Here is a 17,361-nt window from a genome sequence, read left to right on the forward strand (position 1 = left end):
GAGGTACACAATACCTCTCCCTAATCTTCCCCAACCTCTTCAATGTTATATTCGAAGAGACTCTAGACATCTCCACTGTACACTGTAGTCCATTGCCTCCTCGGTCATAGCATACTGCTCAGCCTCGGAGTCCTCCCTATAACTAGCCCCCTGATCGAATGATGCGACAGTAACCAACTCCCTACTCGAGGTGGACTCCATTTCAGAAAATGACTAAGAACGCAATACAGGGGATTTTCTGTGAAAATACCTACGAGAATAACTACGCCAACGGAATGGTGCCGAAAACCAGGGAACAAACAGCTTCAACGTCGAAAAACTTAAGTTTTGGAAGAAAATTAAGATTGCAAAGATAGAAAATCCAGAAAAATGGGGGTCTCTCGCCTTTTATAAAGGGTCAGGACGAACCCCAACCATCTGATCAAAGCTCATCTAATCTGGACCCTTCATTCTAAATCAAATCCAAGGCGTAGAATTCAAACGGTTTTTCAAACCTACGCCTCAGATTTAAGCGTGTCTCCCACGTACCTTTCGCAACGCGTCTGTTTCTAGAAGCTCCAGCTGTTTTCCTAATTACGACTTTAATTCGACGGTAGCAGGTGCCTTGGAAGTTGTAACGGTTCAGCCACCTTTCCTCGAAAATATGTGCAAAACATCAAATCATTGGCACAACTACCGAGGAACAATTATTGTCAATGTACCTCAGGCTTCAGCTATCAAACCTCGCATGTTCGGTTTCCCAACCACCTCGGCTTCCTTTTCATCATTCAGCATCAAGCCTCACAAGTTCGGTTTCCAAATCACCTCGGCTTTCTCTTCATCATTCAGCCATCAAGCCTCGCAGGTTCGGTTCCCCAACCACCTCGACTTCCTCTTCATCATTCATCCATCAAGTTTCGCAGGTTTGATTTCTCAACCACCTTGGCTTCATCATTCTCATCATTCCTTGAAAACGGCACATCTCTAACTTCAACCATGATATAAATATCTATACTTGGACTTGGGGCACTATTATTTGGGGTACAAAAAATTTCAAAAATTTCTTTCAACTTAACTGGCTGGCTTTACTTCATCAAAGTTTTCACATTACATAAATGACTATACTTGGACTTGGGGGACTATTGTTACGTGTTTGCACACTTGGACAACCGACCAGAGCCCACAGCCAACTCATGCCGAACCACATGGCACTCAAGTCGAGGTGATTTGCATAGTCGAGGCCCACAAATCGAGGTCCACAGAAGCCTCGGCCCATATATACCGATGCCCATCTATCATTGCCTCTTGAGGAGCTTCCGAAGCCCATATGTCGAGGCCCAGTTGGCTGAAGCTTTGTAGCCGAGGTAGCAACCTTCGAATCACAAAGCAGCATCTTCTATAGATACTTCCCCCAAGAGATCCTCTGCACAAAGATCATACTAGAATGATTGATAGGACGTTTGTCATGATTGTAAATGTTAAGTCTTGTCACTAGTAGAGGTGACTCCGCCAATCAATAAATGTATAGCAGACTAGGTGCGGCTGATGCCTACAATTTGACATGTAAACTAACCGGATGACGCCACGTGTACCCCGAACCAAAAGCCACGTTCTAACTTATGAGACTATAAATACTCCCCCATGTGCCCCACACAAAGGTTAATGCAAGAATCAATACAAGAAATCACACTTTACTCTCTCTTTCTTATTATCTTGCAACACAATACGAATTTACGCATATTTACATACACATTTGCAAACATTAATTGGTAATTATTGTACAATCGGTCTACGATCATTTTGACAGATTCGGAACGTTCTCGTCCCGCGTCGTTGAGCTACTTCCACGCCCTTTATCTGTCTGTTTTAGACCGTCCACGTGTCTTTACGTGTTGGATTTTCGCTTACATGTGCGCAAGTGGGTCCGGTATCTGTTGGCAACATTTATTGGGGTCAACAAATAATGTATTCATACTCCGTTTTAGACTCCTTGAATCAACAAAACAAGATCCAATATTGCATTACATACATGTACACATACAAAATTTTATGCATTGGCAAAAAGTTTTGAGGGGACAAACTATTTTTTTAGAGAACAATATTTAGTCCATGTTTTGTGAAGCTTAAAATTTAATAAAAATCTCAAGTCAAAAGTTAATAATTAATTTTAACTACACATTTTATGAGATTCACAATTTTTCAATCACAAATTTAGCCCATGTTTGAGCCCCATTCTTTTCATAAGAATGAATTTTTGAATAGTGTATTGATGAGAAATGTGTGGTTAAAAATAAGGAAAAATTAGATTTACGTGTAATATTATTTTATTAAAAAATGTGTGATTAAAATGATGTCGAAACATTGTTTAAAAATGTAGTTTTTTTTTTTCAAAAAAGGGGCTCAAACAGGGACTTAATCAATTTTTATCTTTTTTTTTTTAAATCTAATTTTAATCTACACCAATCATGGGCTTAATATGTTGAACCAGTGGATGAGCTATAACCCAGATTCACAAAGGCCAAATTTAACTAACAAAATTTTTTCAAGCACAAAATCTAATAGTATTAAAATTAAATGGTAAACAAAATAAAAAGAAATATATTATTTTTTTCCCTCTATTTTTCAAAGGAGACTAGGGACCGCACTGGCTCCTACCTCTCTCGACCATTGTGCTGAATTGGAGTGCATAAGGCATCGATAATTATCTCACATATGTATCTCTTTCAATCGCATCCAATATAGTCTAAAAAACATGTCAATAAAGTATAAGGGTCTAAGACTATAGTTTTCATAAGAAGAATATACAAAATATAAATTGCAGGTCTTTATTATTCATTTTAAATGATCAACCTCACGATTTTCAAATTTTCACAACATCAATTTTTATTATTAACCCCATGTTTGGTTGAACTAAAAGTTAATTCTAAAACGAAATTAATAATTAATTTTAATAACTAATTTTATGATATCCAAAATTTTTCAAGTGTATATTCATCAATTTTATCAAAATCTACTAAGTTCATGTTTAGCGTAGCTTAAAATATTGCTAAAAATTTAAATTAAAAATTAACAATTAATTTTAACCCCAAATTTCATGGAACCTACAACTTTTCAATCATACAATTTATCAATATTTATTAAAATCCAGTAAAAACCCAATTTTTAGCAACACGAAACCAGAGTATTATTAAGTTTATTTGTTCAACTTTGAAGCACACAAAACTAGAGAAAAATTCGAAAGCACAAACCATAAGCCGCTCCATGAAGCACGAAGGCAATTTTACTCGTCAAACTCTCATTAGATGGCACTAGAATGATTGAAAATAATATGGATACTTATATTAACTTATTTTCTTAACATTTGATTTTGATTAATGCAAGAAAAATAACATCCTTGCTACGTTTGTAAAACTCAGACTCCACTGAGGAGTCCGATTAAAAAAATTGGTGATTCAACCCCAGAGATCAAAATTGTAGTTTCTGTAAGCCCATTCACTTAAATCAGCCAAGTAAAGCATAATCTCTGAAACACTAAGCATATCATTCAAAAGAAAAGCCATAAGTTGAAGAGAAATGTATATGGCGATCTAGTTTGTACTCGTAGAATAAGTTGTAATTCTAGGGATATAAGGTTAATAGAAGTTTAGTACTCGTAGTTTTTAGTTAGAGTAATGGTTTAGGGTTTAGGGTTTTTCCTAACAGAAATTGCTTCCACCACTAGTAATACCTTTTGTGTATCAATACATTGTGTATTTCAGGAAATGTGTTTCTTAAACGACCAAATTTTCTTTGGCTTTCACCTCTAATTGAAAATAATTAAGACTATATCATAACCTCAAAAAAATTAGCACTAATATGGACCCGTTGGGCAAGGATTTTAAAAGTCAAATATGCTTTTGAAACTAAAAAACTATTTTTGAATGTATTTGAATTATTTTTTGAAAAAACTTTGTCTAGTTAGAATAGTTTTTAGAAGAAGTTGGTCTAATACAACTTTCTCATGAAACTCTTTTACAAAAAATAAAATCAAAAGTTCTACCAAATGGATCATATATATAGCTAGAAATGTAGTAAACAATAGTACCTCTGAAAGAAACGAATTATTTGTTTCAATGGTCATTGAATTTAGATCCATATCTTTGACTAGTCACTGAAATTTAAAATGTTGAGTTTTTTGGTCACTGAACTTAAGTCCATATCTTTGATTGCTCATTGAAATTAAGAATGTCGAGTTTTGACCACTGAATTTTGAAAAATATTGTATGTTACTCACTGACACAAATGTTGAATTTTGAAAAATGTCGAGTTTACAGTGAGTAATTTACAACATTTTTCAAAATTTAGTGGTCAAAACTCAACATTTTAAATTTTAATGAGCAATTGAAGACATGGAACTCAGTTCAGCGATCAAAACTCGATATTTTGAACTTCAGTTACCAATTAAAGACATTAACCTAAATTCAGTGACCATTGGAACAATTAACCGGAAAGAAACATTGCTGCAATGAGGCAAATCATTCATTACTCAATGGTCGGTAAACAATTTGACTGTTCGTAACTATTCAAATGGACAAGGACTGCTCCGAGTTTGGCTGGAACAATGTTGGGATATGATCCTGTGAGATTCTTTCGAAACTAAAATTGCACCTGTTAATTCGTTCTTCTTTCCAAGGTTGAGGAATCTCTGTGCTGCCTTTCGTAACAGCAATTGTACCTGTTAATTCAACCTTCTTTCCAAGGTTGAGTAATTCATTACTATCTTTATTTACTTGGAGACATGTCAGACTTGAATCAGCTAATGATTAGCAAACTAATGTTTGGTTTCTCTGCAGTGGCAGCTAATGTGCGATTGGAAAGAGATGTGGCTAGAATTATTTATTGTACATAACTATGGTCTGAACCACAGGATTCCCAGTTCGACCGCGAACGAAGTCAACTCAAAGTTAGCATTATTTACCTATTTCAAACCACTTCTCTCACGTTAATATTAGTACATGGTTCCTTTTAATGTACTTTGTGTCATTTACATTTTTAGTTTTTCTTGGTTGCATCCCAGCTTGGTCTTTGTCACCTAAAAGGGATATTTATGGTTGTCGTTTTAGCTTGTAAAGTCAGATAATTATGCTTTAAATCTTGTTGAACTTGAGCAGTGCCTAGATGTACTAATGCTAGTCCATGCTTCTAACCTTGAGTTAAAAAAACTTGTTCACAAAATCACAATTTTTCTATGCCGAGTCAATTGTTATGGACTTCTCTGTTGTCTCCTTTTCCTAGATATCTGTTGTGTGACAATGGCACAAATGATTTATGGAGTATTGGGAATCAACTGGGTGACAATTGAATGTGGTGGTTCTTTTTTATAACATGTTACACTCATTTATTGCCTCCAGTATTCTCAATTTTACAATGCCTTATTATTTAAAGAAAATTTAACTTAAAATGGTAAATACACAGTTATAACTGGCTTTCTATCCCTTTTTAGCGTTGTTGATATAGCTGTCAGTCCCCTTTGTATTGGTGGACCCTTCACAAAAGGTGATGGAAGTTGAAACCAGCACTTCTTCTGTGGCAGTACAGAATCATCCCATTGGTATCACCTTGGTTTGTATTAAGCATTCAGTTAAAATATCTGAGATAAGTCAACACTCTTAAGCCTATTCAACACTCTTAAGCCTATCAAGCCAAATCTGTGCATTAATTTGATCTATTTTTAGCACTATCCACTGGTGATATTACTAGCAAAATGGGAATTAGACAAGCCTATATATCTACGCGCTTGCTTACGAACTCACTTGCAGGTCTAATGTTTCGTCATCTAACAAACTTTACCTATTGTGATCGCTTGACCCTATTATACGAGGATTCATTTGTGCGCATGGTCATTTTTTTTAAGATATTAACGCATCTTCCTTTCATTAAGTAGGTACATTCATACATAACCCCCATCGATTATCTCAATTATTCATCAATTTAATTAAGAAAAAATCTTATGGACGGCAAACAAAAGAAAAAAAAGGGAATTAAATTAGTGAAATAAGTCGTGTGGAGATAGCTTCTTGATGGTTGTGCTGCTGCGGGAAAAACTTTATTGGATAATGTCATTTTTTATTGGATAATAGCATGATTGAACTTTATTTGCATGAGGCTACACTTCAAAGTGCTCTCTTTTATCTGCCCAAAAACCAAAAAAATAAAATAAAAATAAATAAAGATCAAACCACTATATTTACAATGAGCAATAGTCTCTATGGAGAATATTTATGTATTTGTTCTAACCTGCAAAGCAGAAATCGTTTTTAAAAGCTCCAAGCATTCTTGTAATAGCAGCTTCTCTTGTGTGGCTACTCTTGCTAATTCAACGAGTACCCCTCCCGTTGTCTCCACCTACGCAAACTTCCAAACTTAGTAACTAAGAAAAACTACAGACCGTTTGGCAGGACTTCTACTTTTGCCCCGCCACTACTTTTCTCTACAAGATGTGGATGTCGAAAGGGATTGAACCATTGTATCACAATGATTAGCTATATTTACCGTAGATGCGGATTTTGTTAACATTAAGTTGATAAATGCTGAAACATCTGATGCATGGCGAATGGCAACGGAAGCTGATAGTGGTTCCACCTGCTATGCCATAAGTTAAAATTCATTAGATACTATAATAATAATTTTACTCTTGGATATATACGTACATATACCGTATGTGTATATGCATCAATACATTTGAGATTACCTTGGCTCCTTCAACAAGGGGTATCATACAAACAACATAACGCAAATAATCTTTGGTTGTAGAAATTGCTGATATATGGTCTCTTTCCATGTTGCCCCAAGTTTCTAGTACCCTTATCTGTGTGATCATAACATACACGAACAATATTATGCTAATGCTGATATCCCGATGTATGAATTAACAAAATTGAAATTTTGTTTGCTCGATCGAACGCATTGCACATCAAATTGGATTGCATTCGGTTTACTGACTATTAATGTGAAAGTAATGGTCATAAAATGTGAATTTTTACTAACTTGAGACTGAAGAATGTGATTTAATTTCATCTCTAGCTTTCCATGTTGTAACTCTAGTTTCTTTTGTAGTACAGAGTGCTGTAGTTTAACGAGACCATCCCATGCATGTAACAAGTTGCTCTGCAAAACACAGAAATATTTATCAGTTAGGGTTAACAACTTTAAACAGGTGAACTTCTCAAGTCCACTTGGCAAAAATTCAAATAGAATAATGCTATCTAACATCATTGTTTAGTTTAAGCTTGTTGGTCTTTCGCAAGTTGGACCAATTCTATAGAGGCAAGAGGCCCATGGAGCTTGTCGATGTTATAATAAAAATTACTATTGATAAGAAAGTAGCTTATGCACATTTGTAACATAGATGTGTGCACGTTGATCAATAGAATACTCCAAAGATTAGTACGAAGGGAAAATTATAAGCAATAGTCCGAACTTAGAGTCTTCGTAGCAATTTGTTCTCCGTTTTTCGATAATTTTATTTTGAGACGACGTCAACAACCTTCCAAGTTTATGGTATTGTTCCCGAATGGACAGTTTTAGTAATATTTTATGATCTATAAAATATTTTACCAAACATATATATACCAAAAATACAAGTCAAGCATACATATGTATACCTACCTCGGCCTTTCTGATGATGTTCCCATTAACAGCCTCAGCTCTAGCATTAGAATACCTCCATTGCATAAACCTGTTGTACAACAACCTCAATTGATGAACACTCGCCAAGGAGCCTGGTCTGCGGGGTGACGATGGATTTGGAGAGGATTTCTTACCCTTCAACAATTCTATCCCCATACTGAGAAGACTCTCAACTCCTTTAGCCCTTGAAGGACCTAGAGGTTTTAGATTCGACGATCCCATAATCTTCCCTTTGTTATCACTCAACGTCACCGGCGAGCTCGGATGCCCCAGTGACAATTCCCACTTTGAAATGTTCTTCTTCATTGAATTCTTTGGTGTTAATCTTTTTGGAGAACTATCTGATGATGAAATTGGCTTCTGAATACCACAATCAGCATTCCATTTTCTAGACCTTGAAAATGAATCATTCTTGTACTTTGATGGCACTGCAATTCCATGCTTTCTTGAACTCACTGTTGAAGCCATATATGAAGCTGGTAAATTTTGTCCAATGTCAAGGCTTGTGCCTGAACAAACATCACTGTATTCGGAATCTGAGTCCCGTGTATCGTAAAAAGTCTTCCTTCTCAGTGCAGTTTCATCCACTGAAAACCTCCCAGGTGCTATATTATCATTTTGATCGTCAGCTGAAGTTGAATTCTTGGATGATGAAGAATTCGTTGATCTTCCAGGAAATCTCAACCTCCCAGTGTAACGAATGGATCCTCCAAATCCCGGTTTATGATTTTCTTTAGCAATCTTTTTCTGATCATTTTCAAACCTGGTAAGCTCGGAGCAATTTCTTTGCCTGGTAAAAACAAGCGAATCATCAGACTTGTCATTATTTCTTCGTTCTTTAAGGTCTTTTATTCCATCATTTCCAAGGTGGTCTCCTAGAGTATCAAGTTTTGATTTTGAAGGTGACGATGGGGTTGATGACGGCCAAAGCCCACGTAAAAAACCCGACCTTTTGAGGCTTTTGTGCTTTCTCGAATCATTAGATGAACGGGCATGTTGCCTTAGCGGAGAAACGGTATTGTTTGGGGATTGAAATCCATTTTCAGGTGAGGCTGGTGATTTTACTTGTCGAGATTTGGGCTTCTTAGGCTTCAAAGATTGATCACAAACGTCCATGGTTTCTCTTCAGAGAGTTTTAATTAACCCCTATCCAATGTTGTTGGTGTGTTAGAGAAAGTAGTTGAGATATAAAACAAAAACTACTGGAAAAGTGGCGGCAAATAAGATACGAAAGCCAGCGAGGCAAAGGATTTATCGTTAATGGGATTGTAGAATGACGTAAATGACCCCGTGAGACTACGGGTTTTTCTATGATTTGAGGAAGAAATGAGGGTGGTTTTGGGATTTGAGTGGCCTTGACTGGGTTGAGTAAGTAGACTTTGACAGGGAAGTTGGGGGGTAGGAGACAACAACGAAGTTTTAGTTAATAGAGGAGTGTTGTTTGAGGATTCTATTGTTTAGCTTAGCCGGCATTTTAAGTGTTAATTTGGGTTAATGAGTAATTGCCACGAGTCAATTATGATTTGAGTGAACTACTTGTGGATTTAGTCGAGATTATATTGACTAATCTTTTGGTATTTGTAAAAATAAGTGATAATTTTAAGTTTAAGCAAATATGTATTTCACCGTAAGTTAATGTCATTTGAATCCAAAGCAAAGAAACACAAAAGGTAAAGTTATAAATACTTCTTGGCAGAGTATGGCAGCTTAAAATGAGGAGGTGTGACGAATAAAGATTTAATATGTTTGATTTCAACTTATTGATGATAATCGAGTCATAAAGGGGTATACCTGCACTGGTTGAGATACACTGGTTGTGTGACATTGATGTGGAGCTATAGTTCGAGTCACATGGATGTGAAGTTCTATTAATCAAGTCACGCAAATATTGTGAAGGAGTCAAGATGAAATTTGTGAGTAGTAATTAGAAGATTAAAAATTATAATACCAAGAATTCAAATTGCAAAGTTAGGTTTGACGAGTATTTGAATCTGGATTTGTCTTCTATCATTGACAGAAAAACTGTGGCATCTATCGATGAAAGAGGTGCGAGGATAGGTGTCAAGATGTGCGTCGATTAAAAGATTTTGGGTCAAGGTGGACATTGAGATCCAAATTTGTTAAATAAAATAACTTTAATATGAAAAAAGGGACATAGAATTAATGTTTGACATTAAAAGGGAAAAAGAGTACATTAAGGAAAGAAGTCTTATTGTAAAAGAAAATAATATTTGAATAGGGGAAGAAAACTTATAAAAAGAGTTCAAGGATCTTTCCTATAAATCATGCATTGAGAAAAGTTGTGTCTGACGCCAAGGTGACGTTACTTCGGATAGAGAATTATGAGAGTTTATATAGAGAAAATTGGTCACAAAAAGAGAAAAATCAGATTAACGATAAGCACAAGTTTGCAGAATAAGTTGATCATTTTAGTTTTGTGTAGGGAGAAATTGTGAGAGCGAGGAAAATATTAGTTTTGTCGATAGTTTGCTAAACCATATTTAATTCGCATTTTTCTCTTTCGTATTAGTTTTGTGTAGGGGGAAATTGTGAGAGTGAGGAAAATATTAGTTTTATCGATAGTTTGCTAAACCACATTTAGTTCGCATTTTTCTCTTTCTTACTCATTTTTTATTTTTTGTTTTTACTGAGTTCACAAGGACTTTTTCTTCCCGACAGAGCCTAGAAGTGTTTAAAGTTGATTTGAAATAATATAATAGTTCAAACTTCTGTAAATATAATATCACTTTTTTTTTTCTTTTTTTTTTTTTGCATAATCCAGTGGTACAAAGGAAATGAGTGAAATAGTCTCAATCTTGCTGACAGTCGCTGTGTAAGAGGTTCGACTCCTGAAATATGAAATTGGATTCTTTGTGGGCACCAGTGTACGGATAAATTCTTGTTCCCTGATCTGATGGGAGCATATCTCGCGATTTACCTCCTTCACAATGCTCCAGGAACGAGGCGGTGAGAGCTCTCAAGGTTGGGGTTCAACATTTTTTCTATAATAGTAGGTGGTCCCAAGCTCAAAAAGAAGAGGCTTTTGACAAAATCTATAATTCGAGTTTTTTTTCCAAATATGTTTTTAAAAATAATAAAAAATAATTGTAAAAAGGTCATGATCTGACCTATCCGGTTTGGGCTGGATAGGGCCCCCATTGAGAATAAGCCTGGACCTGTATTTTTACAGGGCCCGGACGGCCTAGTGCATTGGTCAGATTGGGCTTGGCTTTTGAATAGTTAACCCAACCCAGCCCATTGTCATCCCTGCCAGAGACGGATGGAAATAATTTGGACTCTCATATTTACATATTTTCTTCAATTTTGATTTTTGATTAAAGAGAGAAACAATAGCGATCTATTATATTTAATTTTTACTAACGACTAAAAATAATATTTATTTTTTTATTAGTTTATTTACTGATGGAAGTTCCCCTCTAAATTAAATTTTACAAGATATTTATTTCAGCCACTAGTTATGGAATTATTTTTCATTATTTAATAAAAAATATTTTTATTCTGTTATTGATGGAATTTTCCATCAGCAGTGTTTATTATTTTTCTATTGCTTTATTTATCGACATAATTTTCCATCGATAAATTAAATTAATTTAAATAATTATCTATAACTATCATCAACAAAAATCAGACATAAATTTATAGGGGGAAAATTTCTATTAGAGATTTCATTAATGAAGTTATTTTAAATAGAAAATCAAAATCTTATTTCTGTCAGTAAGTTCTTATTTAATACTGAGATTGTTTGGTTGGCCTTAGTTATGAATTTGAAATTTTGCAATCGTTGAGGTTAAAAGCTATCTATTGCAAAAATTTAAAATAAAGATAAAAATAAATAAATTAGTAGAAAAAGTGATAAGGAGGACCGTTTAGGAGATTAAAAGTGAAAAATAGTCAAAATGTTTGTAATTCTTCTAAACCGTGGGCCTCATGTGCTATTTAGTCTATAGGCCAATCCCTATTATCTTTAATCAATCAGGGGCAAGGGGACAATAAAATTTTGTTCAATGAATTTTAAATGGACAAACTTACATGACGGCTTATAATTTCTATAGTCAAGGATTGATTTATTAATTTTTGATATCAACGCTAACATTTCACTTATAAATAAAATAAATCCGTAAACTTACTTAATTGTTAATAACTTTACTCGATCGAGTCCAATTAGGCAAAACTTAAGTGTCTAACCATTTGAATCCAATGCAATCAAGTGGTCTCGACTAGATCGAAGCCAAGTTGAGAGTTCAAGAATTGAACTACAATTCCATCACGTTTAGAACTCAACGTGAAACTTGAAGCCAAGTTGAGAGTTCGCAAAATGCTACGAGGTCTTGTTGTGATTTTGTTTCAATTAATCAAAATAAGGAATTTGTGCAGAATGACTAAACTCGATATACTCGTATATATTTCATTCAAACAAGTAGAACAACGTCACAAGATTACAAAAATCTCTCGTGTATCTACTTCTGCTTATTCTCCAGTAAAATTACTTCAGCAAAGCCATATCCATTAAAAATTGACTACTGATCTGTAAATATTTCCAGGCTTCCATCCAGCAGGTATCACATTGTTAGCCACAAGACTCTGCCCAGAATCCCCAGTTATCTTAATGGAGAATGGGGCTTGCAATGAATTCCCAGAATTCAGTTTCCACACAGCACCCCAGGACTGTTGCATGGGAACCCAAGAATCTGAGTCCGAAGCCTGTTTGAGTTCAACTGATGCAACATCTCCATCTTTATCTTCATATTCAATTACTACGGCGAAATAGTTGGAGTTGGAACCCGCGTCGACTCGGAAGGTCAATCGTACTCCAGGGTAATTGCACTCCACTCTGAAAATTTTGAAAAATAAATAAAAATAAAGATTCAAATTTACAAGCCTCAAAATTTTTACCTTCGATACTGTATTTGTACACGTCCAGCATTCCGCAGTTGATCAGCTTGGCTAGTAGTCGCCATGTCTCCAATGGAGGTTCCACTTAAATCAAACAGAACTGATTCTGAGTCACAACCCGGGCACTCATCTGTTATAACTACAGTTACCGGATTACCCGAGCATGCAGTATTTTCTGTACATTTGACCTAGTTAAAATAATCCCAAAAACCATAATTAGCACAGTTCTTATATATTGTTGAACTGCATGTTCGACCAGAATCATATAATTTGAAGCACCTGGTAACAAGCTCCACAACTCTTGCCTGATTTGTATAGAGATGAAGCCGCAGCAGTTATTAGGGACGAAAATGGTGGTTCCCCTACAGCATCTTCGTATCCACAGGCACCCCCTAAATTCGCAAAGAAACAAAAATTTCATAAATTTCTTTCTTTTTAGATAATCCCAATATATATATTAATTCTTACCAGTACTTCCTGCACCATTAGCGCTTCCATACCAGGTAACTACAGCCGGTGACCATTCAGAATCAGATTGAAGTTTTGAGACATCAAGAAGCTTAGGGTTGAAGCAAGAGCAAAAGTTAAGTAGAAGAAAACATAATGCTAAATAAGTTAAAAGAGAGTTTGTATGCAAAATATAAGCCATGAAAATGGAGCTTTGTTAATTCCCTTAGTATAAAAAAGTTTAGTTCTGTGGAGACTGCACTGCAAGAATTAACTCTATTTATAGAGCAATGAAATGCCCCTGTATCACTTTACGTCTAACTGTAGTTAAACCAGAACTTTGGATTATGATCTAATAAATAATTAATAGAGTGAACTAATAGATCAAGAGACTGATAATTTTACCTTATGACTAATTTCATTTTTCTGAGAAAAATATTGAAATTCTTGTAATATTCCATGATTATAATTGATTTTAATTAATTTAGCTTATTATTATTTTTTTATTATTTAAAACTGGATCCTAACAAATTATAGCCATTCTGTATTATTTCAAGAATTTTGCATTTGTAAATGAAGATTGATGCCAAAAATGAAGATTTTCTAAGCTTAAAAGACAAATTGATGCTAAGATACGAAGCTTTTCTCAGCTGACAAAACAGGGCATCTGAAATTCTTAAGAAAGAAGACACTGAAATTCTTTTCATGACATTCTGTTTCAATAGGAATAATTCATAATCCTTCGCCCGTAGAGCTTTTGTTTGTTAAAAAATTGATCAAACTTCATTTTTAAGTGCACATTTTATTCAACCCACAATTTTTATTCACTTTTTCATTATATATTTTGGGACCCTTCAACTATAATCGACTTTTAACAATATCGGACGATGCTTAAGGACCATTTTGCACAATCACCACAGGCTGTGGGTCCATTGTTCAATTTTTTTTTACGAATTTTGCTGCTTTGCCAGAATTTTTTTGCCTCGAATGGTTGACATCCTCTCACATGTCGTGGGTCCCACATGAATAAAAAAGTTCAAAAAAAAGGTGGGACCTCTGTCATTGTGAGAATCGATCACCCCCTCTATCAAAAAAATTATAGCACTGTAACGGGATTTATTTTTTACGCCTTAAATTTCAAAGTCCCATATTCCAAGGATGTATGTTATACCTTGTAGTGTACAGGATTTCCCGGATGTAATTGAAAGCAATTACATGATTAAATCGCCATTAACTCCGCCGTTAATATAGGTTATTGACCGTTAACCGTTGAAAACCACCATATGTGACAGTTACAGTATCAATAACTTAAACTTCCCACGTGGCCGTCGCACTCCAAGTTAAAGATAACATCCACCATAATACAAGGCGAGGATTTGGGAATTCATTTTCTTCCTTTCCGACAATTCCATTAGACATTTTCAAAAAGGGTGAAATATTTTCTCCCTTATGCTATTGCTTGTTTTGTATTTTACGAACTACGTCCTACAGTTGAAGTAGATTGAATTATATAAAATTTTAAGCAGAAAAATAGAAAGAAAGATAAAATGAGTCTATATAAAATTTCACATATGTTATATCAAGTAGCATTTCGATGCATTCAATAAATTATTAACTCATAGTCGCTACCTTTCAGGTATGCACTGGGTAAACTCTCGGGTTGACGCAATAGCCTGCAAATCACGCCAATCAGGTAAACCATATTAGGTAAGTCCGGTGCGACAGATTTGATCGAGAAGGTATTGGTAGGAGAAATCAAACTCGTGACCAAAGGCATTCACACTCACCTACCCCACCAACTTGACCACCCCATTAGAGACAGTATTTGAAATATTTTCAATCTCTGAGGCATTGATGTTTAATAAAAACTAAAATACACTAGGTCCAAAATAAGTCCGCTTTATGGATTGCTATTTATAAGTTTCTTATTTTCTTAAAATAAGAACAAAATCATGTCTAAGTCTGAAAATTGAATATAAAATTGGTTAGAAAATTAACTCTGTTGAGTAGTTCCATCTAATAGAGCTTTGAATCAGACGAGCTCTAGTCATCTTCAATTTTCTCCCTCTCACATTAGCTTGACAGAGTCTCTATCAACTTTCATTCGGTGAAAAATATTTAACACAATTTATTTTTGCTTATGCAACTTATTTTTTCGAGAAACCAAGGTCGCATTTGAGGGATTCAAACATACGTTGTTTACAATCACAAAGACAGACTTTTACCACTCGGCTATACAATTATTTTGTGAAAATACTCAATTTCGAAATTTAATATAATTCTTATGTATATATTGAAATTTTTTTTAAAAGGTTGTCATTACGGTAGTCCCTGCCCATCCCCTATACCTTCATCTATGCTTCCTTATTTCAAGTTTTGAAAAATGCATACTTCCATTGATCACTTTTATTTCACATAATAACTTAAATATTTGTAGTAATGTTTAAATATATTTATGATTTTTTTTAATCCCGTGACTCCTTTAACAATAATGTAATAATTAAAATGCCTATTTACCATTTCTAATAAAATAAAAAAATAAATATTAGTCACACCTCAATTCTTCAAAAATGCATCAAGAGATACTTGATTTGACATATATACTTAAAAAAAATATTTACATATATTAAAGTAATAGGCACACGGAAAGCAATGTCCTAATTAATAAAAAAATAATAGACGTTTTATTTGACTATAAACTAACCACTATTTATAAAACATAACAATTTAAATAAGAAGGCATTTGTAGTGTTAATTTAAACTCCACTTAGTGGATCATTCGATAACTTCATTTATTGTCAACTCTCTGTTAAAGCAAAAATGATAAAACCAATAATAAATTTGCAAACCTATTAAAATTTGAAAAATATAATCATGTTAGTTATCACCTTCAAAAAAGTAATTCACTTACAATTAACATGTTTTTTTAGTACTCATTTAAGATGAAATCACAACTAGAATCCCTCCATCTTGTATGTTTCGAAATATAATTTTTTCAATCAATTAAATTTTGAAGTAATTTTTAAATAATAAATAGTTTAAATAATACTTCATTGTTGATTTACTTAGAACTATTAAAGGGGTATTTGAGGTATTATATTATTTATCAATGAGCCACGAGATGGAAGAAAATTTTTAAAGGTATTTTAAGCATTAACACTATTATTTATGCTAACATTTTGGAAAAAAAAATGATCAATGTAAGTAAGCAATATTGAAATAAGAGAATTTTATGTGATTTTCTCAGGTTAAGCATACGATATTCAAAATTTTAAGCAGGGGAGGATATGTTGTGTAATATTTTAAAGGGCGAGGATGCCTCTAAAAGTTTATAAATCTCATGGAAGGTATGCATTATTTAAGAACATAATATAAGAGAAAGTACGTTATATCCAATATTGCACGGCCTTATATTAACTCTGTATTCATTCAAAAATGGTGTTGCTTGCTAGGTTATGATCAACTATTGTGTCATTTTGTTATAACGTGTTTAGTCCTAAATTATAAAAATTGAATAATATTATAAAAGAACAAAAATACACGATTAACTTCATCATTTGTCCTCTTCGTATAGTCATTTTTTTATATCAAAGATTTTGAATTGGGATTAAATTGTCAACGGAAAAATCACGCATCTTTGGAAGCATACATTCTTAATGTCGTATCACGTTGAATGTGGATCAATTTAAGCATGATTTCACGTGGCTATCATTGTCAAGTAGGGTTAATTAGGAGAAGATTTCGAAATATCTCTTTGGAGTTAGGAAAAAATCAAATTCCTTTGGTTAAAATACTTAAAAATCCACCTTTTTGTCTCTATTACACTTGATCAATGGGAGCTCCATGTCAATTTAGTCAAATCTACGAGTATAGAACCAAAAAAAAAATAATAATAATAAATAAATAAAATTTGAATAAATGCATAGACATCTAAACGAGCATGTACATAATTTTTAGAGTGATGCTATGTTTACAGGTAAACTTTGACAGATTTTTTATAGGCTTCCACTTGACATTTTGCATTGGTCCTTGTAGAATCCCAAATAATTCTAGACACCTTAGTGGCACTAAGACATGAATATTGGATGACTAAAGTATACTTCAGATTTTTAGTCTCATTTGAGATCCATTTTCGACATAGGAAATATTCGATTTGGAAAATGATATCTAAATAAAAGTTGTAGCTCTTTGAGCTAGCTTTCCAACGCACTTTGAATTATTTCAATCGGATATCGAGAGAAGAAGTTATGATAAAAACACTGAAAGCTGGGTAGTGTCAACCGGACTACAACCGGTCGACCGAAACTGCCTGAAATGAAAATTCTCGTTTTTCTCTAGAATTTAAATATTTAT

At 34.0% G+C, this 17,361-nt stretch overlaps 2 protein-coding genes across 2 annotated transcripts; both read right to left on the reverse strand.

Annotated features, from left to right (window-relative positions):
* Positions 1-6,084: 6,084 nt before the first annotated feature.
* Positions 6,085-8,785, reverse strand: LOC111377311 (QWRF motif-containing protein 3-like). Its single transcript, XM_023000391.1, has 6 exons — positions 7,627-8,785; positions 7,006-7,125; positions 6,710-6,826; positions 6,511-6,600; positions 6,256-6,363; positions 6,085-6,150 (listed from the first exon to the last, which is right to left on the reverse strand). Exons 1-6 carry the CDS (start codon positions 8,761-8,763, stop codon positions 6,085-6,087), a joined length of 1,638 nt encoding a protein of 545 aa, XP_022856159.1. The 5' UTR covers positions 8,764-8,785.
* A 3,255-nt stretch (positions 8,786-12,040) lies between these two features.
* Positions 12,041-13,266, reverse strand: LOC111383091 (expansin-B15-like). Its single transcript, XM_023007163.1, has 4 exons — positions 13,030-13,266; positions 12,841-12,953; positions 12,562-12,749; positions 12,041-12,499 (listed from the first exon to the last, which is right to left on the reverse strand). The coding sequence occupies exons 1-4, from the start codon at positions 13,208-13,210 to the stop codon at positions 12,175-12,177; spliced, it is 807 nt and encodes a 268-aa protein (XP_022862931.1). The 5' UTR covers positions 13,211-13,266; the 3' UTR covers positions 12,041-12,174.
* Between the last annotated feature and the right edge of the window lie 4,095 nt (positions 13,267-17,361).

This window comes from Olea europaea, chromosome 3 (genome assembly GCF_002742605.1).
Source record: "Olea europaea var. sylvestris chromosome 3, O_europaea_v1, whole genome shotgun sequence".
In the NCBI taxonomy this organism is placed as follows: Eukaryota; Viridiplantae; Streptophyta; class Magnoliopsida; order Lamiales; family Oleaceae; genus Olea; species Olea europaea.

What these genes read in the sequence shown, in the direction of transcription:
- LOC111377311 (XM_023000391.1), bottom strand. Translation starts at nt 8,763, where the DNA reads ATGGACGTTTGTGATCAATCTTTGAAGCCTAAGAAGCCCAAATCTCGA. An exon ending in TAACAAAATCCGCATCTACG is followed by an intron (nt 6,364 to 6,510) that starts GTAAATATAGCT and finishes AAGTTTGCGTAG; the next exon opens with GTGGAGACAACGGGAGGGGT. An exon ending in AAACGATTTCTGCTTTGCAG is followed by an intron (nt 6,151 to 6,255) that starts GTTAGAACAAAT and finishes GTTTTTGGGCAG; the next exon opens with ATAAAAGAGAGCACTTTGAA.
- LOC111383091 (XM_023007163.1), bottom strand. Translation starts at nt 13,210, where the DNA reads ATGGCTTATATTTTGCATACAAACTCTCTTTTAACTTATTTAGCATTA. An exon ending in TAATGGTGCAGGAAGTACTG is followed by an intron (nt 12,954 to 13,029) that starts GTAAGAATTAAT and finishes TTGCGAATTTAG; the next exon opens with GGGGTGCCTGTGGATACGAA. An exon ending in GTTGTGGAGCTTGTTACCAG is followed by an intron (nt 12,750 to 12,840) that starts GTGCTTCAAATT and finishes TATTTTAACTAG; the next exon opens with GTCAAATGTACAGAAAATAC.